Source organism: Anomalospiza imberbis, chromosome 10, assembly GCF_031753505.1.
Source record: "Anomalospiza imberbis isolate Cuckoo-Finch-1a 21T00152 chromosome 10, ASM3175350v1, whole genome shotgun sequence".
Classification (NCBI taxonomy): domain Eukaryota; kingdom Metazoa; phylum Chordata; class Aves; order Passeriformes; family Viduidae; genus Anomalospiza; species Anomalospiza imberbis.
Window position 1 is genome coordinate 21,965,734 of NC_089690.1, and position 26,005 is coordinate 21,991,738.

The following is a 26,005-nucleotide window of genomic DNA, read 5'->3' on the forward strand; positions in this document are numbered from 1 at the left end:
GTGGCCAGACCAAAACCCCACACACACTCTCTCCTGCCCCATCCATAGAGCAACATGCTACAAAGCAGATGAGGAAAAAACCACCAGCCCACCTTTGAGCCCCTCTGTGTCCTGTGCTCCTGAGGCAGCTTTAGCAGTTTCAGAAGGAATTGCCATGCTAACCCCACATGACAATCACCCTTATGAAAGACTTATCCTGAACTGACAAAACAAAGGAATTGCTACTCCTGTATGTTCACACTTGGCACATTAATTAACGTAAGACTGCTGCCCTTCGGCCTCATGCCAACAGTGGCTGAATTAATGACTGTCCATGTGACGAGAGGTGGAGAGCTGAGGCATGGGGTCAAATGGTCATTAAGTAACATGCACAGGGACTCGGGGAGATAACAGCTCACCCCTTGGTCCTTGCTACAGTGGAACCAGAGCAGAACTTCACTCTCCTTCCTTTCCTGCTCCACATGAAGCTTTGGTTTCTCTGTCTGTTCACAGATCTCTTAAGTAAAGGTGCCATGCTGGAATAGGGCTGATTATGAGACAAGATGGTCGGATTTTGTGGGGCTAGAAGGCTGGTCCTGCAGGTATAAACTCACAGCTCCAGCAATCCAAGGATCCTACATGCAAGAGCTTTGTGCAAACCTTCCAGTGAGGCACAGTTGATTTAAATACAAAACCAGAATCTCACTGCAGGAGTTTTTGATACCTGTACTCTATTTGATGTTTTCACTCAGGTACCTCAAAATGCTGTTTGATTTGATCAGGGGCAGAGAAACAAAGAGAAGGGAGACGGATGGGGGAGGCAATGCAGGAGGGGATAAGAGGACGGTGGGGACTGCATCTGTTCATGCAGCGGCAGTTCCAGGGTCGCTCCTCTTGCTACAGCTCCCCGTTGGGAGCAGCAGGTTGTGATGAAGGCTTTGTGCGTCAGCGCCACGGCAAACCTGTGCCTGCTTTGTTCAATGCGGGACCAGCGTTAAAGCTGCCTGGCAAGCGGCTAAGAAATTTTTATTTTCCCCTTTGTAAAACGTGAATCGGTCACTGGCGATACAGCACGTGAAGGAAAACCCAGCCCCGCGGATGCAGCGCTGAGAACGAGCCAAGAGGGAGCTTCCGTCCCCTCGCCTCTCCTCCTCCCGCTCTGCCGCCTCGCCGGGGCACCGGCAGTCCCCGGGGCGGGGAGGGGACAGCCCCTCACCCTCACGGGGAGCAGCGGGCAGGAGAACAGCTGAGGGCGGGCCTGCCTGGCGTCACCCGGGGGGCTCCCGAGCTCAGTGCCATAAGGGCTGGCGAGAGGAAAGCCCCGTGAGGCAGGGCTGGGAGCACAAAAGCGCCTGTCCCGCCACCTCCTCCCCGTCACCGCGGGGCCGCTGGGCTGGGCAGCGCCCGCCCCCCGCGCCTCAGGACTCTCCGCCCCAGCCACCCCCGCGCCGCCGCCCCGCCCTGCGGCTCCGCCCCGCCGCTGCGCGCGCGGCATTCTGGGTATTGCAGTCCAGGAGCGCGGTCCCACTGCCGGGCGGCGCGGCCTGGAAACTCCATCTCCCGGCGTGCCGCGCGGCGCGGCCTCCCCCGCCGCCGCGCCGTGTTGTTGCGCCCGGCCCGGCGCTCCCCCCCCGCCGCGCCTGGTGTCGCGGGGCAGCCCGGGGCGGCGGCGGCTCCGTGCGCCAGGGCCCGGCATGGCGCTCCCGACGGCGGCGCAGCGCTGCCCCTAGGTGCGGCGGCGCCCGGGGCCGGGCGGGCCTGCGCGGGCCGGGCGGGGCGATGGGCCACAGAGGGACCCTGAGGGTGCCGGGCGGGGCGCGCTGAGCAGCCCGTGATGGCGAGGGGAACGCGGCAGGGGGGAGGTCTCTGAGGTGTGAGTTGGGACGAGGTGTCCGTGACGGGAGTGGGGATAAAGGGCAGCTGCGGGGCCGCGCCGTGACGGGGGATGCTGGGCCGAGGGGGCCGGGCCGGGGCTCGGCTGCTGCTGGGGTGCAGGGAAGGGCCGCTGAGGAGAACAGAGCTGGGGAGCGGCCGGGGGGGTGCGGGGTTGGTGCCCCATGAAGAGGAAGGTGGGAGCAGCTGAGCTTTGCCAGTGGCTGTACCGGGGCCAGTGGGAGCGGAGGAGTGCTCTCAGTGAGGAGATTGCTGAGGAGGAGCAGGAGAAAAGGAGTGTCTGAGGATGATGCTGGGGAAGATGCTGGGAGTGGTGGTGAGGCAAAAGAGATGTGGGGTTAGCTATAATACTGGGGAGCGTGCTGAGGTGATGGTAGGGAAAATGGAGCCTGGGACTTGGTCAGTGTGTAACATTAGAGTGAGGTTCCTTGACGCATCTGGAATTCATTTCTGTAAAGAATTGAGAAATGCGATGTGCAAGGAGGGCCTGACGTGCTTAGAACATGTTGGCAGGTTCAAGGAGCACTTCAGATCAAGGAGAGAAAAAAGATGCAGGTAACTGTTCAGGGGAATGAGCCAGCTTCCACGAACCTCACTTGAGAGCTATGTATTCTTGCTTGTCACAGCTGACCAGAGGAGAAATCATCACTTTCCTGCTGTGCTGCAACATCCTAATCCTGATTTTGCAAAAAACCCCACCCGGTAGGCATGGCTCACCTGAGAGAATTTGCTAGCCAGGTAAGTGGTGATTAAAAGTTTGTTTTAAAACCCTCTTCAAGGGTTTACATAATGGTGTTTGCTCTTGATACAAGGGTTTCAAACAAAAAAACAGAAAATCACTTTTTGCCACTCTTTATCTCTATTGCACAGGTCTCAGCTTACTCCTGTTAGCTGATTGACCTGTGTCTGACTGTACCTGGAGTTGGGCTGATAGTGATGTGTTGCTAGCCATACAGAAAGTGAATTCTTCACCCACTATGGAGCCTTTCTCTGAGATTAAGTGTGCTCTTTTTAGGGAGACAGGAGTCATTGGCTTTCTGAGCAATTTTTGGAAGGAGAAGTCTAGAAATGGGAACTGAAAAACTGTGTATGCTGGCCCTGCCAGACATACCTTTCTAAAGTGTTCATGGCATTAGTCTCAGAAAAATGGTGCTTGTAACCTTGCTGCATAAGAGGCAGTGATATTTGATACTGGGTCATAACTCTTCCAAGAGATCTCAGCTTCTGTGGATGTGGTTAAATGCTGCTGTTGTGATGACATTTTCACAAGAGGAGTGTGGAAAGATGATGCCAGGATTTGGGACTAAAAGCTAAACCACATTAATAGTATTGGCTTGCATCTTCTTCCCTCTGAATTTGGTTGTGAGGTGTGTTTGATTATTGGCAGATGTCAATACTGAACAGAGGTCTTCTTAAACCATGTTTTGGGGCATTATTCTGTTCTGCTCCTAGGTGTAGAATTACTAAAAGCTTTAGTGGTTTGAGCTAATGCTCTCTCTGAACCTTTACTGATTTAAAATTGATTTGCAATGCACCTTAGTTTGTATGCTGTCTTTCACATCAACTGTTTCCCCAAAGTGTGTATGGAATTAAATGTAAATATAATGCCTGGCTGAGTCACTGTACAGGGAGAGAAGGGGAAGGCTACTGTCGGATTAGGGCTGACAGCAGTCCTGTAGCTGCAGAGGAGGTTGCTCTGAAGCTTTTTTTTTTGTACACAGCATTCACTTATGAAGCTTATTAGCATTCTAGTGGTTTCAGCTCTGAATTTATTATGGAAATGTTAGACATTCTCAGACCCTGTCATCCCATGACTGTCTGGTCTAGGAATAGCAAACCAATCTGTGTTGTCCATTCCTCCAGTCTTTTCAGGAATCCCTGGTGTAACTGAGGCTTGCTGGGAGGGCAGTAGGAGCTGGCCTGAAGTTTTCTTTACTGGGATTTAGGGAGCAGAGGGAGGTGCTGTGAAAATCAAGAGACTAAGACTTGCCTTGGGCTGTCAGAGGCTTGACTTGTCTTTGATTCTCAGCTCTGGTGCTGATGGGCAGAGTTACCTTAGGCCACTGCCCAGGCTGCTCTGCCTCTGTGGTGCCATTTCCCTGCCTCAGCTGGTTGTCTCCTCTCTTTCCTTGGCTCCCTCTGCTATGAGCAAACAGTGCTGCAGGCCTGCAGTCTTGGTCTGAAGCTCTATCTGCCAGGGGATGTATTTGTGTTAGTTACTATGTTTAAAGCTTTGATTTGAGCTCTGTTTCTAGATTTGTTGTTCCTTACCTGACCTTGGAGAAGCCATTTAGGTTTTTCTTGGCTAAGTAATGCTTCATCTCCTGAAGCAAAAGATTACTGTCTGTGAAGAGAGTTGGGAGTTTCAAACAGTGTTTCAAAGTGTTGAAGACAAACTTCCCTCTTTTCTGTACTCCATAAAATTCAAAACTGTCCCAGGTTTTGGCAGTTGCAGAGAGCTATGCACAGATTTCATATAGACAGGGAAGCTTTCAAATTCTTCTAGATACAAAGCTGGTTTCACCAAAGAGACTGTTGATAGCCCAGAGGTGAGTGTTCATCATGCTGGGTGGGAAGTTGGAGAGCAGAGGAGGCAATGAGGGAAAGAGAAGAGCAGATGAGTTCTATTAAAACCAGCTTCCTTCTTCCACTGTGTTTGGCAGAGGAAAATTATGTTTGTTTGTTTGGCTGGTTGGAAAGTGCTGCAGTCAGAAATAACTCTAAATGTGGCTGTGGTTCCACATAAACCCTTTGAAGTTGCCACCTTCCCGGTCAGCTTCAGCTCATAAAGTACTGTGGCCTTGGCAATCTTCTGTTACAGAATTCTCCCATATAGAACAGTGATTCCCATTCCAACCTGCACCACATTAAGGAGTTTTCATTTCCAAAAGAGTTTAAGCACCCCTCATTGTTTTTTGCAATAAATGCAGGCATGATTCTTGCTCTTGAATATTTTGAAAGTAAGATCCAGCTGGACACAGCCCAGAAAGAAGATCTTCAGCTGGTTCAAATGGTGTTTGCTTCTGTTCCCAATATGCAACTTATCTTTTCAGGCAGTAGCTTTGAAATGAGGGCAGATGCTTACCCTTCTTCTCTAGTACTTATCCACATCTTCTCAAAGACTGTGGCTATCATGTCTCAGCAGCTGGAGGTGGCAGAGCTGCCAAAACCATTCTTTCCCCATGAAGCAGCTGGTGTTGCTGCCAGGCTTGTCTCATAACACATTGCAATTCCTAATAGCTGGTGGCTGCAGTGAGTTGGTCTGTTTTAAAACATGGTATCATCAGTCAGGATGGCAAACACTCCCACACCTGTCAGGACAGAGCATCCTTCTTTCCTGTGCTGTGAGATTGGATCCCGGAGGGCAGAAGTGGAGCACATTACTGGGAAATTGCCATCATCCCTCTCATACTTGTTCCCTTCCTGCACTTGCAACTGAGCTGGTGCATTGTGTGCTCTCCCTCCAAAGCCTGCCCAAGCCTGCCTGAGCCATCTCTAGTGCCTGACTGACTGCTCTCAGTGGAGAGGAACAGCAGGAGGCTTTTTGCTTCAGAACTGCTGTGTAACAAGCAGTCAGCCAAGGAAAAAGTTAAAATGTAGTGATCATCCCTTAACAGCTTTACATGCAGTAGTAGAACAAGGAGCAGCTGCTGCTGACCCAGAGCTCAGTTTTTCAGCTCTGATGGGTTCTGTGAATGTAGAAGAAAAATGGGAAGAACCCAAGCTGGTGAGCAGTTGCAAAGGTGACAAGTCCTAGTAAGCTGCTTTGGGTTATCTGTGCTCTTTTAAGCAGGTATAAAACATTTCATCTGGATTCTGTTGCTTCCTACTAATGAAGTTTTCCTGGTGTGGTTGTAGCACTGACCTGCTTGAATTGGGGATGGGCCTTTTTCAACTCTTCCCTGTTTCCAGAAAAGGAAGAAATTCATCAGCAAACTGTGCTCTTCCAACAGTGTCTGGAGACTGTAAATGTGGCTGGAATTACTCTGTGGCCTTGTGCTGGCTCCCTGGGCTCTTTCTTGCTGGGTCTGATTTCTGCAGTTTTGGCCAGTGCATTGAGGGATGTTCGTCCTCAGGCCCTCCAGAGAGTCAGACTCTTGCCCTGTCACCTGTGAGCTCTAAAGCATTTCCAGGTCACTACTGGGAAGGTAAATCCAGTACCTACAAACCAAGTGTCCTAATGTTTCCACCCTGATGGGAGTGGGCCTGTCTCCCTGCCCATCAGTTGCATTGTTTTCCTGAGTCCCTTGGGCAAAATTTCTGTTTGCTTGTCAGAAGTTTTGTCTCCTTCTACGGAATGTCTTTGGCACCTACCTGAATGTCTTTGTTCCACGGAAAACAGGATAAACCAACATCCAAGTCTGGAAGCTTGTTTACAAAGCTGTCCATGATTACAGAGCTTGCCACATAAACTGATGGCTGTCCCTAAAGCTGCCTGCCACAGCCAGTGCTCTTATGTTTGATGTCTTGATGTGGAGAAATCAGTCCTGATTCTCTGATGTGCTCTACCAAGCTGAGGTGGGGGGAGCAGTTACTTCCACCTTGCTGTTTCTTAACTCATGGAAAAATTACATGGGAGGGGAGGAATGTTTTCTTGAAGGTTTGCTTCCCTGCAGAGTTCTTGTGGGTAGTGTTTCTTTTCTGAGCTGAGCAGGTGCTTCTAGGAGATGATCCTTTTTCTCTCCCTTCTCCCTGATGAGTGGGAGTGGCTGATGTGTTGATAGGCATTTTTAGGGTGCAGTAGGTCACTGTGCACAGTAATGTCCGGGGCACTTTATTGCCCCTTCCTCCAAGTTGGTCAACAGGTGGAAACTGTTCCTGGTCTGTAGTGAGCCTGGACTAGTCAGCCTGTTTTCCCTGCCAGTGGTCATCATTCTCATGCTGTCCCCTAATATTTCTCAAGCTCAAATCCTCTTCCCCCCACCTCTCTCTCTCTCCAGTCTCTGCTATGCATCTCCAGTTCTTATCTCTGAACATCCCTTCTAGTCTGTTTCCAGTGCATTTGTTCAAAGTACAGCCTGTTTGGGGGTTGCTATGGATGCAAAAGGATATTTGGTTATCCTTCTATATCTTGGACTGGAGTTTGTGTGGAAATCCTGTTGAGTGAGCTGCCTGTAAAGCTCACCTGGGTCTGGCTTAGAGCAATGCACAGAAGGCAAACAACCTGTGATGACAGACTGGCTTAATCATTAAGCAACACCTTGGGCTGTTCAATGATGGCCTGCTGCTAGAATGTGGTGTGAGATGGAAAAATGCAGCTTCTGTGTTCTCTGATAAAATCTGCCAACTCAAGGCCCTTGTGAGAAAACACTCTCACTGGGGGACGTGTTGGAGGTGAGACTGAGAAGTTCTGGGTGTGGAAAATTCCTTCTAATGGCTTGGCTGCTTCCTAAGGTCAGGCCATATTTTCCAGGGTTTTTTTCAAACTATAAAAAAAAAAAAAGCAGAAAGACTAATCACAAAGAGCATTTTAGTAGCATGAAGGACCTCCTGGTGTGCAGGTGGACTGAATTAAATAGCATGAGAAAGTGACTGTGATTTATTCCCTTTCTTACCCATAGTCACCTTAATAAAGAATTAACTGTGCAGCTGCTGTTAAAAAATCTGTATTTCTCTGTTAGTAACTGCCTAGTTCATGTGCTTATCTAATGAAGGAGATGCTATTTGCCTTTGCATCTGAGGGTGCCAGCTAGAGAAGAGGTTGGTATAGGAAAGGAGGTCAGGTAGATGGAGTGTCCATTCTGCTCTCCTGCCTCCTCCTTGCTGCTGACCTTCCAAAAGATGTGAGGCTCCATCTGCAGACATCTGAGGAGAGCTGGGCTGGGTGCTGCCTGGAAATCAGGCTGCAGCAGAGAAGACAGTAAATGTGAATTTATATTACTGTAACATTTCACCCTCCAGACAAGTAGGGAAGGGTGCAGATCTTTGTAATCATTTCAGTCTTTGAGTGCAGGAAGGCTAACTAGGGAAACATTTTTATGGCCTCTTGCTTGTGCCCATTTTCTCAACAGATCTCCAAGAGAAAGCTGGTTCTGGTACCCCTTGCTGGTCTGTATTGAAGTGTGAACAGATGCTTGCTCATGGAGCTGCTTTGGCACCAGCTGGTGCCTGCAGTTGAGCAGCCCTGTCCCAGTGGAGCTGACACTTTCCATAGTGATATTTGCTGACATTCTCATGCTGGGCTTCCCTCCTTTTCCTCCCTCACTGTGGTCTGCAGGGTTGGAAAGCCTGTGGAAAAGGTTTCTTCAGTTCTAATCCTGGACATATTCTGTGCTAAGTTTCTAAGACTGTTTAAGATAGGCGAGTATCAGGTGAATTTATCAACGTAGTAGGTGCACAGATACGGACATGAGCTGTATGGGTATGTGTGGTGCTCTGCAGCCCAGGAACTTAATGGAATTCTCCCATCTCTGCTTCATGGTTCAGCACTCCAGGGTGGATCCTGAGGAGCTGTTCACCAAGCTGGAGCGGATCGGCAAGGGATCGTTTGGTGAAGTGTACAAAGGGATCGACAACCGCAGCAAGGAAGTGGTTGCTATCAAGATCATTGATCTGGAGGAGGCTGAGGATGAGATCGAGGACATTCAGCAGGAGATCACCGTGCTCAGCCAGTGTGACAGTCCCTACATCACCCGGTACTATGGCTCCTACTTGAAGGTAGGACAAACCATGGTGGTTCCTTTTCAGTAGTTTGGGAATGGGGCCGCTGCTCTGTGGATGCTGCAGTGGATGGTGGCACATGGCACTGCGAAGTGATGTGTGAGTGGCAGCAGGAGCAGTGGTGGCTCTGCTCACTGCATTGATGTGCACTTATAGCAGGCTGGGCTTTAAGGCACTTGCTAAGCACATGGAAATGAGGTGCTCTGTACTTTGTGGTACCAAGAGCAGGGCACTTCACTGGAGAGCAAGTTATTTGTTGAAGACTGAACTTTACCTAGTCTGACAGTTCTGGAAAGGAAGTTTGGTGGAATACTTTTACAGAACAGCACAGTGTTAAGGCAGTACCACTGAGGGATTTATGCCGCTGAAAAAAAGATGAGGTTGAAACTACTTCATCAGAAATGGTGAAAAGAATAAAGTGAGTCTATGGAGGAGTACTATTACTGCTTCCATGAGAGCAGGTTTAGGAATCCCTAATGGAAGTGGTGTTGATCAGAAGTGGCCTATGGATGCTGGCTGCTGGAGGTGAATGTAACAGTGAGACTGCAGCAAACAGTTCTGAGCTCTTTGGGCCCTGAGTATTCCTCCTTTGTTTCTCAAAGGCCATAATGCATTTTCTCAGCCTTCTGCTCTAGTTTCATGGACCTGCTGCTTATCTTCTGTTGGGACCCTGTAACCTCAGCATGGAATCTCTCCTCTGAGGAGTGTCTTGCTGATTGTACCCTTCATGCTGGCAGCTCTGTTAATGAGATTAAAGGCTGCAATGCTCCCCTGCCATTGCCAAGAAGGATTTATGCTAGATGAGCTGTTGGAGAGATGTTAAAGGGCTCCAACCTGGGAATAAGTTTATGTGTGGGCAGTCTGGTGCCTGGAGGGGCACTTGCCCACGTAAAACTGCAGACTGAGAGTTAGAAGTGTGCTGGAGGCAGGTAATGCTGTGTCAGCAGAAAAAAGGGAGCTTGGGGCTCCTTCCTTAAGCCCCTGAGAGCTGCAGTGTGCAGCATCACTTGGATTGTGTACAGGACTACTCCTGTGTCTTTCTGTCTCGTGGGTGTCTCACTTTTCTGTCTGCTTTTATTATTGTCTTTACTCTTGATTTGTGCTCTTGCTTGCAGGGCACTAAGCTGTGGATAATCATGGAGTACCTGGGAGGAGGTTCAGCCCTGGATTTGGTGAGTAAGTGGCAAGTTCTGGACTATGAAAAATACTGACTGAAGGCTTGGTTTGTGAAATGCCCATAAGCCAGACACTCACTTGCCACATGCCATCATTTTGGCAGCCCTGTGCCTGAGGGGTAAGCAGTGCAGGACAGACATGTTGGTTATGCTTATCCCAGGACAGAGGGAATGTTTTCATGGAGGCTTAGCTGTCCCAGCACTGTTGTCCAGCATGCTGTGCCGCTGTATGATGGAAAGAGTCAGTGAACTGAAAAGTGAGCATAGCCAGTTGGTTTTGAGCAGTACAAATCTGTCCTTCGCCTAGTCAGAGTCATGGTATTGCTCGGTGCTTGCATAGCTCAGTGAAGACATGGTCTGTGATTAAGTTACCCCAAATTTTGAGAGAATACAAATGCAGAATTTACCCACAGGCAAAGGTCCACTGCACTGCATTCTGTCACAGCATTTTTCTGTTCTCTTCAGGACAATAATGCCCATTTTTCTAGAGAGGTAACTAATGATGTAGGGAAAACTGCTGAGCCTACAGTGACTTGGAGGAAGGTGTAGTGGGGAGCTGTCATCAGCAGCAGTTATCTGAGTGTCTCAACCTCAGTTGTTGCACTGAGAAGGCAGGACTTGGTTAGAGGAGAACTGATGGAAAGGAGAAGAGCTTTAATACCGTACTCCACAGCCTGAGGGTTGATATCTCAGAGGCTGAAATTCAGTACTTGCATGCTGGCAGAGAGACCTGAACATGAGAAACTGTTAAAATGTTCTGTTGGCCAGTGTATTTCCAGGCCAAAGTGAGATATGAACTGCTGTTTGTTTGGGAAGCCTTTAATGGACTGATGACTGGCAGAAAATCCCCCAAAGCTTTTCCATTGAATGCTGCCAGGTGCAAACACCAGCATTCTGCTTGTTGCACATGCATCAGGTGTGCAAGAAAGTGCTTCCTGCTGAGTACAGCCTGCTTGGCCAAGGTTTCCAAGTAACAAACTGAGAGCCTGGAAAATCCAAGGCATCTGTCACCCTCTTTTAAGTCACATTTCTGCCTCTTGTCAGCTGAAGCCAGGACCACTGGAGGAGACTTATATAGCTACTATCCTGAGAGAAATCCTAAAGGGTTTGGATTATTTACATTCAGAGAGGAAAATCCACAGAGACATCAAAGGTAAGATTGGAGAGCTCAGCTCTCTTGTAATGGGTGTTAGTAACTTAATATTCAGAGTTATTATATTCACCATAATCTGCAAGGTTTCAAAGACTTTCTCAGCGCTGCTTTTCTTGTTGGGTTGCTGTTTTCTGAATCTGATGCTTGTCACTGTATCACAACTCATGCTTTTCACGTCTTTAGGGTTTAGAGTAACAGTAAGGATCTGTAGCTCTCCTCTGGCACTTGGAGTTTGAACAAGTCAGGGAGCTGAAGTGAAAGAGACAATGAAAGGCATGCTCAGATATTAGCTGACTTGTGTCTGGACATTTGCTTTTCTGCTGGACCCCCAGGGGGTGTGTGCTGGTTATTGTGGTTGTAGCTCACAGCAGAAGTGAGCTGTCCTCATGCAGGGTTCACAGCCCTAGAAAATCAGGGCAGCTTGTGTCAGCTTATCCTATTGCTGTTTTTTATAGTCACTGGCCACGTGTAGTGTAGAGAGCGGTGGCATCTGCCTCTCAAAGAGCAGTGTCCCAGCAAGCCCAGAGCATCAAAGTACTGCAGGAGGATGGAGGGACAGTGCTGTGGAGCTGGGCCAGGGCCAGATGCTCCCTGCTCTGACCCCACTGCAGAAGGGGGTGTGAGCAGGCAGGGCACCTCATGCAGGGAGATTGGGAGAGAAGATTTTGTTGTGTGTGTGAGACTGCATGTTTCTAGCACTGCAAGATCTGTAGGGGTGTTGGCTGCCAGTGGTGGGGAAGTGCTGAAAGTTGTTAGGTAGAGTCTCAGAATGAAAACCCCCATTCCCAAACTTGCACAGTGTTACAGTCTTATCAGTGAGTGGGAACTAGTACAAGAGTAGACCTTGAGCTCTTTAGAAGGATCTGCTATTTAACCTGTGCTGAATGCTACTTTGGGAAAAAAAGTCAAGAGCATTAGAGACTGTGTTACCCTCCCTTCTCTGTGTGGCCAGGAGTCACATCTAATTGATGCTGTGGCCCTTCACATCTGCTCCCTTCTCCTACCTTAGCAATATTCCCCTTCTGATCCAACAAAGTGCATGAGCTTGTTCCATGTTACCCAGTGGAGTTCAAAGCACGAGAATGAGTCTGAAGCTGAAAATCCAGGCTGAGGGTCATCACTGGGGTGAAGGAGAATGCCACAGGAGGGCTCTGCTCAGTATTCACTTCTGTGTGGGCTGGAGGTGATTCAGAGGCCAGCAGACTCAATTGCTTATTTGTGCATACAGCTGCCAATGTGCTGCTCTCGGAACAAGGAGATGTGAAACTGGCTGACTTTGGGGTGGCTGGACAGTTGACAGACACCCAAATCAAGAGAAACACCTTTGTGGGGACTCCATTCTGGATGGCACCAGAGGTCATCAAACAGTCTGCTTATGACTTCAAGGTGAGCAGGGAGCAGGAGGATTGCTGCTTGGGGCTACTATACATGAGGTGGTGCTAGACAGAAACAGGGATTGAAGTGCTGCTTACTGCAGGAATTATTCTTTTCTGTTATGATGCAGAATCTGCTAGAGAAGTTTGTGTATTAGACATGAAATGCCCCATCTGATTTATGTGATTTACTGTCCTAAAACTGTGCTTTCATGTTGTAGAATTGTTCCTTGCTCTTCTGTGTTCTTCTCCTTCTCTTTTCCAGGCAGACATCTGGTCCCTCGGGATTACAGCCATTGAACTAGCAAAGGGAGAGCCTCCAAATTCTGACTTGCATCCTATGAGGGTTCTCTTCTTGATCCCCAAAAACAACCCTCCAACACTCGAGGGTCACCACAGCAAGCCCTTCAAGGAGTTTGTGGAAGCCTGCCTCAATAAGGATCCTAGATTTGTGAGTATTGCTGCCCACCTGAATTTGGGTAAAGGCCAGCAGAGGTCAAAAATGCCTTCAACAGGAAGGTTCCAGAATTGCAGAGAGAGAGAATTGCTGAGCTTACAGGATGGACATGTGAGCTGGCAGGACTTCCTCTTGAGGGGACGTGGAGGGGCAAGCACTGATCACTTCTCTGATGACCAGCAATGGGACCTAAGGGAATGGCGTGAGGCTGTGTCAGGGGAGGTTTAGGTTGGATATTAGGAAAAAGCTTTGCCCCCAGAGGGTGGTTGGGCACTGGAACAAGCTCCTAAGGGCAGTGGTCATGGCCTCAAGGCTGCCAAGAGTTCAAGGAGTATTTGGATAACACTCTCAGGTACTTTTGGATTGGTAGCATTGTTGGGGGCTGTCCTGTGCTGGGCCAGGAGTTGGATTTGATGATCCTCGTGCATCCCTTCCAGCTCAGGATATTGTGTGATTCCAGTCGAAGTCAGTGAGCTGTGTGTTTAGTGTGCAGAGATGCTTAGATGTGACGTGCTTTCCTTATCTGCTCCAGAGGCCGACAGCTAAAGAATTGCTAAAGCACAAGTTCATCACACGCTACACCAAGAAAACCTCATTCCTAATGGAGCTGATCGATCGATTCAAACGCTGGAAGTCAGAGGGCCATGGAGAAGATTCCAGTTCTGGTGACTCCGATATGTACGTACATGTTTTGCATGGAGGGATGGCCCTCCTGCCCCTGCTTGCCCCAGGGTAGCCTTCTGCAAACAGCTCAGGTCCTTTTCCCACCTGAGATGTTACCTTTGAGTTTTCATTTGTGGGAGCCTGTGAGTGCTGCCTGAAAAGTCAGGCTGTTACCTCCTGTTCAGTGGGACTCTGTTCTCTGTTCTGGTCTTAACCTGTGGAGCCTCTTTGCTGGGTGTAAGGAATCAGAACATTGACACAAAACATTTAGTCTGCGTGTAACCAGTAGAACAGGGCTCTTACTGCCTGTATTTTATGCACCCTTCTTTAACTACCAGAGCTCCAGGCAGCTGTGGCAAGAGCTATGTTGGTGTTTATGTGTACTCAGTGGTAAATCTTTGCACTGCCATGCAGGACAGTCAAGTTACGGGCATTGGCTGGAGAAAGGGCACTTCATTGCCAGAATGGTGTCACAGAGCTGCTCTTCACCTGTGGCAGTACTCAAGTGACCAAGCAGTCAGAGAAATTGGCTTATGACATCTAAGTCTGGCCCTCACATTGTGAGCTTGGGTTGTCTTGAAATTCTCCTTATTTTAACTAGTACTAGAAACTTCTTCAAGCTGGCTGGATCAGAGAGGTGATGTGGTGGTTTGGAAACATGATGTAGTGCTTAGCTCAGATCTCTTTGATGCTGTATAGGTGCTGTAGAGACTGAAGTGGTTTCTCTTCAGAATTTTTTCTGGGATGGGGAAAAGCCTGAAGGCCTGCAGCAATATGGCAGTCAGGCGGGGAGAAATTGTGATTCTGGGAAAGTATGGGCAAACCCCTAATGTAGGGAGCTGAGGCTTTGTCTTGACTTTCCCCTTTTCATTTGCAGTGATGGAGATGCAGAGGATGGAGACCAAGGTCCAATCTGGACATTCCCACCAACCATTCGCCCCAATTCCTTGAGCAAGCTGCACAAAGGAATGGCTCTTCATGGTTCCCAGAAGGTCTGTGTGCTGTCTGGTCTTTCTGAAGTGGATTGAACTAACATGAGCTTTTGGGTGTCCTGGGGAAGCTACCAGGCCCTCGTCTTCTGTCTGAAATTTATTTCAGTCTGGCACCAAGGGCTGGTGCTCCAGAGTTGCCTTTTCCACATCGTCAGGGTAGTGTGATTTGTGACTTTTCCAAGATCTGGTGATGTTCTTTGTAATGCTGTGAATTCACCAAAGGCTGAGTACTTCATGTGCCCTTGCACGGCTTTTGCCTGTGCTTGTAACTTCTCTCGTTGCTTTCCAGCCTACTGAGCCCATCAAGAGGCAACCACGGTCACAGTGTCTCTCCACACTTGTTCACCCAGTTTTTGGGGAGGTGAGTAGAACCTTTTTGGTGTGTCTGCTGGTTGAAGAGATAGCTGACACAGATAAGTAAATGGGAAGGGTTTGGAGAAAGGAGGTGTGGAGAGAGGTGTCTAGTGGGGTTAAGGGACTCTGAAGCATTTATACCAGTTCAGAGGGCTGAACCATATGTGGGGAAAGTAAGTGTGTCCCTGGCGTGTCCTCCTGAAAACACTTGTGTTTGGAAGAAGGGCATTACCCTTCTGGTAATCTGTGTTCTGGTGAGGATCTGATCGAGGAATATCTCTCTCTTACCTGCATCTTGGGCTTGCTGATGCCTGGGCAGCTCCAGACTCTAAGTGCAGCTCCTGTTAGAGCAGATAGGTACTTGAGCTGCCTGTCACTGTGCGTGTCCATGGCAGAGTTACTGAGGGGAAGGTAGGTGGGTTAGAGCAGGAATTGCTGGTTACTAGACCATTTCTTGGTCTGTACAGACTGCTCTTGGTAGAATGCCAAGACCAAGGAGTTCCCTGCCACCTAGCTTCAGGAAGGCAGGCAGATAAAATGGATTTAGTAAACCTAGCCAGTTCCCTTGCCTTGTCTGGATGGGGATGTGGAGTTGGAGTAAGAGCTGCCATTAATGATAGGATGGTGTCTGTATCAGCAGAGAGGTGACAGCTCACCTTTCCAGCTGGGTGATGTTGTCAGGGAAGAGGAGGATAATCATAAGGTGGCTGCTGGCTATGAGCTCTGGTTGCTCTTTCCAGCAAAAGGGTAGGAAAAGAGATTATGCTTTAGAAGAAATCAATGAGATGCTGCATGTCAGGGTTCTGTTCTTGAGATGCTGGTGACAGACACCCTTTCTCTGGTCCTGAGGAGTTCCTCTTCTGGATCCTGATGGCATGGCCCAGCAGAGAGCTGTGCTTTTTCCAGGAATAGTTTCTGGACTTAACTCTCTCTTCTCAGGTTTGCTGCTATGTGGAAGGAGGGTTTGCTGCATGGCAGGAACCAGAGGTCATTCTGAAAAGCAGGCTCTTGAGACCACTCCACTTTGAAAACTGGGAGTTTATCTAACCGGCCTCTCTGTGCTCCACGGGCCCTGACTTTCAGAGTCAGAGCATGAGGCCAGTGACCTGGGTCCTGTAGGCCTAGAGCTATGCGACGAAACCACATTAAAACCATGTTGGTTTGTGATGCAGTTTGTGCAGCACAGTCACTGATGTCTGGGTCTCTGTTCAGTTTAGGAGCTTCCTGGGGCAGAGTGCTCAGGGCTGTGACTGTAAATGCATTTTGTGCTTTTCCTTACCTTGCTGCACCAGTTCCAGGCAGGAAGTGGCTTCTCGGACATTTCATTTTTGCTATTTTGATTCCCTTGCCCCAGTTTTTTGATCCCCCTTTCCTTTGGTGAGACTTTTGTTGGCTCTGAAGATCTCACTGAACAAAATTAGGAGCAGGAAGGGTTCTGGGCAGTCTCAGAAATAACCTGGGTTTTGTGAGCAGTGGAGGGGGCTTGAAAGAAAGCTTCTCCAGGTGAAATCTGCTTCACTGCTGCTTGCTTGTGTTACTCTTTGCTATTTGTAGGAAACTAGAACTGAAAACTTTGTCCTCCTCACTGTTGTATGATTGCATCTCAAACCAGCTAGGCTTGATCCCCTCTTTCCCTAAAGGGGCTGAAGCTGGGCTTTGTGAATGGAAATCTGACTGACATGTTCTTCGTTATCTTTTCCTGCACGTGTGTAGTTGATGTTAACATGGAGAACATTGAGCTTGTGAGGAGTCATTAACAGGTGTGGACAGCTGCAAATCTGAAAGCATTGTGGAGCAGGGAGGTAAAATGACTTTTGGGCCTCATAAGGTTGAGCTCAGTGCAGTGCTCTAACTCCTGCAAAGCCTCCAGAAAGCTCTTCTGCAGTGGGAAGAGACAGCCCAGCACACACAGCTCCCATCACAGGCTGCTGGGCAAGCTGAAGTTCAGGGGCTTGCCATCAAAGGCTGATGATAAAGTGACTCCTTACCTCCAGGACAGACCCTGTGCTTATTCTGAGGCAGGCAGGCTTTGGTAGGTACACATCAAATCCTTGGCTTTAGCATCACAACTCTTTTTGGCCTAAGAAATCTATATCCTTGATATGTAACTGAGTTGCCCTCCATGCCCCTGCCACTTCTGACTGAGCAGAGGAGTGTGTGGGTTGTTCCCACAGCTTTGTGGTAGGGAACAGGTGCCCCACTGAGGAGGCAGTGGCCCTTTTTGGCTGGGAACTGTTTGTTCCCAGCAGGGGACTTGGTGCACAGGAATGACTGCAGCTGGGGATTAGCATTCACATTGTTCTGCTTTCTGAGAAGAGGTGAGCTCCAACAACAGGAAAGGCTGATCCTAGAATTGAGGTAAAGAACTGCAAGGCTTATGTAAAGCCCTTTAATCAGCAGGGCCTAATGAGAGCTTAATTGAACTGGACCAGATGTTGCTTGTTCAGCAAGATGCTTGATTGTTGTTCAGCTCCTTGTGTGATGGTGCCCTGGGGAAGGGGCTGTCATATCAGCAGCTTGTGGGAAGAAGATGGGGAACTATTGCTGGAGTTAGAAATGTAAGATTTCCAGCAACAGACTCCTTCTGGCCCAGCACCAGTGACCTGTGAGGTATTCCCTCTCAAGAGAGCTGTAGCTATTTCAAATTAACAACTGGAAACATGTGCGAGTAGAGGCCTTGCAAACGTGCAAGTCGGAGTGCGGTGACCACGAGAGATGTGAACTGTTGAGGGAGGGTGCTGTGTGTGGAGGTCTTGACGTGTGGACTTTCTTCCCCTACCCCCTGGGTAAAGCGCTCTTAGAGAGGAGTGTTGGAGGCCAAGGGGCTCAGGATCCCTGTTGTGGCAGTTTTCTGCCTTGGCCTCCCAGTCACTAGAAGCAACTCAAGACTTCTTTGTGGTTGTTAAAAGCGGTGGTGACTAACTCCTGGCACTGGGTGTGTTCTGCCTGTGAGCCTGTGTGTGTGTCTGGGTGCTGGGCTGTCATTAGCAGCAAAGATGATTGTACTGCTTTAGATACACCTGGAGTTCCTTGTGCTGTTACAAGTTTTCAGGGCTGTTGGTCCACTTCTTACAACATTTAGTTTGTTTAAGAGTACATCCTCTTAGGTAAGGGCTTCGATTGCCATTAGTACCTGGAGGCAAATTTGAACCCCAGACATTGGACTTCTACCTTGCTGACCTACAGATGAGCTCTTTTTGGTTCCTTTAAGTGGAATGTGGGTGCCCTCCTACACCCTGGTGGAGTCATAATAAGAGGGAAAGGGCCTTCATGTCAGTGCTGCACTTCTTGACCAGTGCTTTCTGCAACAAAAGGAGAACCTAATGCCCTGTTTCTGGGTTGCAGCTCAAAGATAAGCACAAGCAGACTGGAGGCAACGTGGGAGCCATGGAGGAGCTGGAGAACGCCTTCAGCTTGGCCGAGGAGTCCTGCCCAGGCATCTCTGACAAACTGATAGCACACATGGTGGAGCGGGTCCAAAGGTGAGGGAGCGTTCTGAGGGTGAGCTGGGGCAGGGCTGGCACTGAACCAGCAGCGCCTGCGCTCATGGCTCTGCAAAGTCCAGGCAGACAAAAGTGCCTTCCTAGCTCCTATGGCACTTCTAACTGCTTTCATTTAATGGCAGCAGTTCTTTTGCCTCAGAAGCCTTTCCTCACACTGGACGGGTTTCTGTAGTGTAGGTGTATGTTGTAGGGCACAGAAAGATGCTGCTGTTCACCTTCATTTTGCACATAAATCTGTGTACACATGGTGTCCTGCTGGTCCCATTACCCAGGCAGCAAGGACTATGCAAAATGTCGTTGGGAGTGCTTCTGGGATAGAAAGTTTTTGTTAATAAATACCTGTTTCATTGCAAGGAATGTGCTTTACAGCACTACGTGCAACTAGTCACTGCTTGCCCACCTTTAGGTGTACACAAAAGTGTGTACTTCTCCTGACAAGAGTTATTTATTAAACCAGTGAGGGAATGTGGTCTGGTAGAATTTAGTTCTTTGCTGGGTCAAACTTGGCTCCACTGCTGGCCCCAAGTCCAGTCACATCCATGTGTTGCAGGTACCAGCACAGCTAACCTGGTTGCAGATTTATCAGACTTTTTAAACATGCTATTTGGCTTTTCTCTCTTTCACAACAGGCTATCCTAAATCTCACCCTCTCCTTACCATGAGAGAAACTTTACATGTGGCTCCTCCCTGGTTAGCAGGCTGGAAGTGTTGTACCACACCAAAAGAAACTGTTCTGTGCTCTGGCTGCCCTTATAAACACAACCCAAACTATACAGTCTTTACACCCTTGAACTTAGGCTTTCTAAGCATTTCTTTCTGGTGGGTTAATCTTTGTGCCTTGTAACTCAAGTACCTATTGAATAGAACAGAATCATTAAGGTTGGAAAAGATGTCCAAGACTGAATCCAGCCTTTGATCACCACTGTGTCAGCTAGACCAGCAGGTTGACTCGTAGTCAGGTAGACTGAGCAGGAGGTGCACGTAGATGTGTGAGGGTGACTGCAGACAGGCAGATGTTTCAGCATCATTCACTTCTCTCAGCCTAGAAATGACACTGTTGGGCAGGGCAGAAGCACAGGATACTTGTTTTTTTGAGGCGCTTGCAAAACCTCAAAGACCTGGTTGCTTTCTTACCATAAAACATTAGTGCTGAAAACTTCTTATTAGGTTGGAAGTGAATCTTGAAAGCCTGAAGAAGTGTCAGACCACCTTGGCTTTCTGTTAAAAGTGCTGCTTTTGTCTGTCAGGACTGCAAAAACTGGCAGTGGCACTGGGAGTGGAGACAGACCCACCCAGCCTGACCCCTTCCCCCACAGCCCTGCTGGTGGGTGCCTGTGGGCACCATTCCAGGTGAGAGCTTCCAAGAGCCAGCACTGAGCAGTTGTCCCTTGTTAACTCTTCCCTGCAGGTTTTCACACAGTCGGAACCACCTGACCTCTGCCCGCTGACACTCTCGTTCCCTGCTGCTGTTGTCAGGGGGGAAGGATTTTTTCCAGCTTCATAAGAACTACATCTCTAATCCAGACCACCATCTGTTGGATGTGACATTGTGATGGACCCCAGGACATTTCAGAGCCTTCATGTTAGCCGTGTTTCCATGATAACCCGGGGTGGGGTTTGCAATGCAAGTACAATTTAGACCTTTTGCAGAACCCGAGACGGGTGGTCTAATTGTTTTTACAATGTAATCAATGCAGTTTTTAATTGTTTTCCTACGATGGATGTGTCCATTTTGGCTTGGTTTGATTCACAGCTTGTTTCTGGTAAATGCCTGGCTGCTGGAAAAAGGGAGATTCTCTTCCACCGATATATGTTTCACAGGCAAGTCTGATGGGTTTAGTCTCTTGCCCTTCCTAAAGAAGTGTTTGTGAGCAGTCTTGTGTGAGCGCAGGGGTGTTGGGAAGCTCTCCAGGCATTTAGGGCCTCTGGGAGAGTCAGAGCAGCTCTCCAGTTGTTCTGGAGGATCACTTCAAGCCCTTCACACACAAGTAACAACACCTTCCAGTGCTGCAGCAGCTGAGCTGATACACGGTTGCTCTTTCCCAGCCTGTCATTTCATAGGAGGATGGGTTTGCTGATTGTTCTTTTCTTGGCTCTGGGACATCATTTTGTGTTAGGCCTTAGTTCACCTACTTCAGGCAACAGCAGAACTTGCCTTGGGTCCCCAGGGAGCAGAAGGCAAAGTGGGTGTATTTGCTGTGGGAGCTGGTGGAGTTCCTGTCCTTGGTGCTCCTGGCAGCTGAAGCAGCTGACAGGCAGGCTGGGCAGTGCTGGTCTGAGCTGTGCAGGCCCACAGGGGGCAGAAGGGTTAAAAAGGGGAGAGGGGAGAACACAACAGCTGCAGACATCAGCAGGGCTTTGGTTCACAGGGCAGAGGGACCCTGCGTAGCAGTTTTTGGTGCAGGAGCCTGGGCTCTACAGGAAGACATAAACTGGATGGCTCACAGCAGTGTGGTAGAGCTGGGGATTCCCAAAAGCTGCTCTAGGCCTCCCTGTCCTTCTCAACCTTCCCTTTGTGGCTCCTCCTTCAGCCTGGGATCCAGACTCACTGCAGCCAGGGCTCTGCTCCAGTTGACAAGCTGGGGTGGTATTTGGTAGCAGAGAAACTAAAGCATCTACTGCTGTGTTGGCTGCTTAAGGAATCCCAGCAGAGCCATCCCCCAGGAGCTTTGCTTTCTGTATCATACTAGTTTATAAAGCAAATCTTTAATTCAGGTAAGCACACGGATCTTAAATCTACATTTTAAAGGTCCAGAAAAATAGGAAAATAACCCCTGATAGCTGGTTGCTTAAAGAACCGCTCTCTAACTGAAAAGAGATTCCCTTTAAGTCAGCAAGAACTCAGTTACCCAGATCTTTCTGTCTGGGTGTTTGTATGTGGATGACATGGCTCACCCCAGAGCCACTGAGAACAAAGGCTGGAGCTGTTCAGCATTTTTTTAATGACAGGCCACTTGGTAGAAACAAGGCTTGATTTTTGGTACTTAGATTCAGACCTGCAGATTTTAAGTGCTGGGCTGCAAGTAGCTCAGGGGGGGACCGTACATTCCCTGATCCTGGTGTATGGTGTTCACTTTACCTTATGCCTATCCTTTATCCTGATGGATAAATCCAGGCTCAGCAACACTATGAACTTGTACAGTAGAGAAGAGGTGCTGCTGTGGGCTCTCTGATGCAGAGCGGTGTTCTGTGGTGAGAGCCAGCTCAGAGCTTGCAGTTAGGAAGAACAGAACAAACCCTTTTTCCCTCAGGAGGAGAAGTTACTGTATAGACAGGAGGCTTGGAGAGGGGGAAGGCAGAGGCTGCAGGCCAGCACAAGGGCCCCTGCTGCTTTTAAAGTTGCTGTTCACAGCAGCAGCAAACGGTGTTGATAAGGTACCTGTGTCGTTACTCGCATGCTCTGCCGTGTAACGAGGAAACCTTTTAAAGGAAACAATCCCCACACCCTTCGCCCAGTATTCAAAGCAACAATGGGTTTAGTTTTCAAAAACATTGAAAGGGATCTGCCACTTTCAATAAAGTAACAAAACAAATGAGGCTGGTGTAACTGTGTTATTGGGGGAAAAGGATTGGTTCCAGCTGCTTTTCTCTGCATTCTTGTTCTTCCCCCACATCTTCCTCATGCTTCTCTAACAGAGGTCCCAGAGACAGAGCCAAGTGCTGTGTGTGCAGGATAACAGCTGCAGGCACATCAGTCTTTTCTGCTGGCACTCCAGGAAGCCCACACTATTGGCAAAGGTACAGCTGTGCACTGGAGCAACTGCACTGCAGGTTTTTGCTGGAGTTGCTCTTTATCTGCAGTCTTTAAACTCTGGCTGCCGGGGATCTCTGCCTTCCTCTTGGGCCCATGTGGGGCAGGGGCTGCCCAGGGAGGTGGTGGAGTCTCCATCTTTGGGGATAATCCACTACACAGATGTGGCCCTGCATGAGCAGGGGTTGAACCAGGCAACCCTGAGCCTGTGTGACCTCAGTGACAGAATGAACATTTTGGAGGTGCCACTTTAATTGTGTTTAAACCCTTGTGACTGTCCTTCCCCTGGCAGGAACAAAGGTGACAGGCACAGCTGAGGCTGTGATCAATCTGCAGTGCTCCTCATCTGTTTTTCCCTTGGAGCCAAGAAGTGGAACCGATTATGTACTTCTGACCATCTTTTGGGGGGAATTTTGCTAAATGCCACGTGCTCAGCTCAGCAAGCTGTTGCCAGGACAGTAGTGATGAGCTGGCCTCACCTGCAGCTGGAGGGCAGAAGCACAGGTGAGAATGCAGAGCTGTGTTGGGGGTGCAGCTTGTAATTGGAGTGGTGCCTTATAAAAATGACAGTCTGACAGCAGCCAGGCACTAACCCTGCCCAGCAGAGGACCTGGCTCCTGGCACAGCCCTTGTCCACTGGCACAGCCCTGGTTGGGTGCCAGGCACAGAATGCCTGGAGCCCACGCCTGCTGCTGCTTCAGCAGAGCTAAAGCTGAGGTGGGGCCAGTGTGAAACACTTCACTGGTGGAAGAGAATCGCTTCTCTGACCAGGGAGGAGAAGGGAGCAGGCACCAGAACAGCTCTTGTCTGTTACATTCACTGTGTCTGGAGTTTCTGCACAAAGTGGTTTCTTAAGCAATGAAGCAGGGCTCTGTTACCCTGGATGGAGGTCAAGCAGAAGAGGCAAAACCCAGGGTAAGGGTTGTTCAGCCTGGAGAAGAGAAGGCTCCAGGGTGATAAGGGGGGAATGGCTTCACACTGACAGGGCAGGCTTAGATGGGATAGCAGGAAGAAATTCTTCCTTTTGAGGGTAGTGAGGCTCAGGTAGCACAGGTTACCCAGAGAAGCTGTGGCTGCCCCACCCCTGGAAATGTCCAAAGCCAGGTTGGACAGGACTTGGAGCAACCTGGTGTAGTGGAAGGTGTCCCTGCCCATGGTGGGAAGGGGAGGGGAGGGGGTGGAACTGGATGGTCTTTGAAATAGTGAGACCATGGCTATTAAGCCATGCAGTCCCAACTGCATCTCCCCCTTATATACACCTTAGCACCATAGCAAGAAACAAGGACCTGTTTTAATTCTGTTCTTGCCTAATGCTCCTGTTAAGGAAACTTCTTGTGTTTGTATTTAAGACAAAAACACTCCTGGAGAGTAAATTCTTCCTGGAGGAAAAATGAAATATTTTTCAGAACTGATAGACCACTGAAATCCTCACCATTTTTCAAGTTCACTGAGGTAAGGCAGTTTTGCTAGGAATACCAATATTTTTGGCTTTCCTAGCCTGAGCTCCTGTCCTTTAAATGCACAGACATTTGAGCTCAGCATTCTCAAACCAAGAAGGGACTTTTGCTGCCCGCTGTCCTTCCAGAGGCTCCTGGTTTAGAGACCCCACCTCAGGCATTTCATCTTCAAGAGAGATACTGAGCTGCAGGTTCAGCACAGAAGCAACTAAAGGATCATTCACTCACCAGCCCACAAACCTTAAGGGAAGACTCCTGCTCACTGTGGGAGCCTCACTTTGGATGGAGAGCACTTGGTACAGGGTGAGCTGAGATCCAGGGTCCTGTAAAACTACTGAATAACTTGAAACTGGGACTGTGGGCCCAGGAATGGGGATGGTGAGCTCAGGAATAAGAGGCTGAGAGAGTTTTATACCAAGATGCTATTTACTTTGAACAGTCATATTCAGCCACGGTATAACACGTCTAATCAATCCACATGGATACACCTACAACAGGTAATTAAAAAAATAATAAATGAAGACGCTAATAAATTAAGTACATTTAACTTAGATGGGACAAGGGTCTTTGTGACAGCGATGGCAAAGGCTGGATCTGCAGTCACTCCTCTAGGATGCAAATGCCAAGCAAGAAAATCCCGCTGGACTCCCCCTCCCTTCAGTCCTCATCCCACAAATGCTTGAGACCATAACTGAACACTTGTGCTGGCCTCTGTCCATCCCATTGTCCCATGGGATCTCCATTCCTCCATCCTCACAGCGTGCAACACTTTCCTTTTGCTTTCACTGCTTCACTGCATTGTTCCTTCCATTAGTACACAAACACTTTTCTATCTAACAGAAATCAGAGTCCCCACAGCCCATCAAAGCCACGTCCAACAGCATCTTGTGGCACTTAGCAAATGTCAGTCCTTCTGTGGAGGCACCCAAAGGTGACAGCTTCACAAAAGAGAACAAGCTGCAAACATTTCAGATTTAATACAGAAATTTAATAGAGTCCACAGACACTAATGCTCCATCTGGAATCCAGTGACTTTTACACCTGCATGAGAAACAGAAGATTAGGGATTTTCATTTCTTTGCATGACAAAAGCACAAGCAACAGTGACTTTCAGAGGCTTGTTCTCCTACCATGCTTAAATGCCTTGGAAACATCACCACACCAGAGTGGAGAGTGTTTGCCATCCCGTGCCTTACTTAACTCCTACTAGAGGATAAAGAAACTGGAGCTGTGATAAGAGAATAGTGATTGAGTTCAGAGGACAAACCATGCACCCCCCTGCACCAATCCACAATCCACCAACACCTCGACAGCTCAGCAGAGACTCAGTCTTCCTGCTTGCCTGGAAACTGCTGCCTCAGGCAGCTCCTGAGGAGCAGAGCTGTTCTGGGAGAGCTGCAGTGTCTGCTCAGAATGAGCTGTGTGTGAGCCAACACATGGTGTGTTCCTGTTTGTCCGAGGCAGCTGTGCCAGCAGGCTGATGGTTACAGCAGCAGCAGGACAGGGTGTGCTGCCAGCCCCACGAGCACCCGGGACAGGGAGCCCTGGCACCACTGCTGCCAGCTCCCTGGAAGCTGCTGCTTTTCTCCCATGTGTGCTGATCATCCAGTCAAAATGTAAACGAGGGTGGTACCTGCCTTCAGGACAGGTAAAGGTGTCACTGTACAGGTACAATGGACAAGAACCCTTCCACGATGTGTGCAGCCAGCACTGCTGTTGTTGGGTTCTCTCTAAGGAGGTTCAGCTGGAACAGCCTTGACCCTCTTCCACACCATCGGGAATGGATGTGATCCCTGTCTGCAGCCCCTCACTCCCACTTTCCATACTGGGGGGCATGAGCCTCCTGGGTCTTTGCTTTGTCAACTCCAGAGCCTCCTGTTCCTGCCTGCTTGTTTTGTTGGTGTTGCCAGCAGAGATCCAGCTCTGCCCCACGTCAGTCTGTGTGAGTGTCCTTCTCCTTGGGAAGCAGCAGGCTCGACCTGGCAGGAGAGCTGGTAGCTCTTTTGATCACCTCCATCCACCTGCCAAGAAAAGACAGGAGAAATGTTCAACCCCCACTCACAGGTAATCTTGTCCTTTGTTATGAGCCATACTTCTTTCCCAAACCTCCCAAAACAGCCATTTTCTTTCTTTTACAAGACTTCTGGAAGATTAACTCTTCAAAGGGACAGCTTGAGATGTGGCAAATACGCTGCAGAACGTGGTTGCCTGTCCAAGTAACAAGTCCACAGTGCTCTGAGCTCCAGAGAACTCTCATGAGAGCTCGCTGTGTTCTCTCCTCAGTGTTATCAAGGATGACAAGCTGACAATAATTATTGCCTTTCTTAACAATAAATTAGGAAATAGGTAACAGCCTTGCTCCTGTGGAAGAAAGCAAAGCAACAGAGAAAAAAGCAAGACAAATCCACTGTGAATTGGACATCTTTCCCCTGAAAACCCTACATGAGCCCAGTGCATTAAAGAGCACAACTTCTGGCTCAGGTAGCAGATACCTCAGCTATTCACAAGTGTGTGACACTCTCCCAAGGAAGGGGAACATGTGACACCTCAGTAAAACCAAAACTACCAATACGACCCTGCATGGCAGGACCCAGT

General features: G+C 49.0%; 2 protein-coding genes across 5 annotated transcripts in view; one reads left to right on the forward strand and one right to left on the reverse strand.

The window, feature by feature from the left end:
• The first annotated feature begins 1,611 nt into the window (after window positions 1-1,611).
• On the forward strand, window positions 1,612-21,735 carry STK25 (serine/threonine kinase 25). Its single transcript, XM_068201221.1, has 12 exons — window positions 1,612-1,709; window positions 2,499-2,610; window positions 8,299-8,529; window positions 9,648-9,704; window positions 10,752-10,860; window positions 12,089-12,246; window positions 12,499-12,684; window positions 13,223-13,368; window positions 14,231-14,345; window positions 14,635-14,706; window positions 18,045-18,181; window positions 19,611-21,735. The coding sequence occupies exons 2-12, from the start codon at window positions 2,581-2,583 to the stop codon at window positions 19,648-19,650; spliced, it is 1,281 nt and encodes a 426-aa protein (XP_068057322.1). The 5' UTR covers window positions 1,612-1,709; window positions 2,499-2,580; the 3' UTR covers window positions 19,651-21,735.
• A 2,082-nt stretch (window positions 21,736-23,817) lies between these two features.
• Window positions 23,818-26,005, reverse strand: part of FARP2 (FERM, ARH/RhoGEF and pleckstrin domain protein 2) — a 73,249-nt gene continuing 71,061 nt past the window's right edge. For all 4 annotated transcript variants that reach the window (XM_068201220.1, XM_068201219.1, XM_068201216.1 and 1 more), the window contains exon 27: window positions 23,818-25,431. In XM_068201220.1, coding sequence (XP_068057321.1) covers window positions 25,344-25,431 — 88 coding nt within the window. In that variant the 3' untranslated portion in view covers window positions 23,818-25,343. The remainder of the gene's footprint in view (window positions 25,432-26,005) is intronic.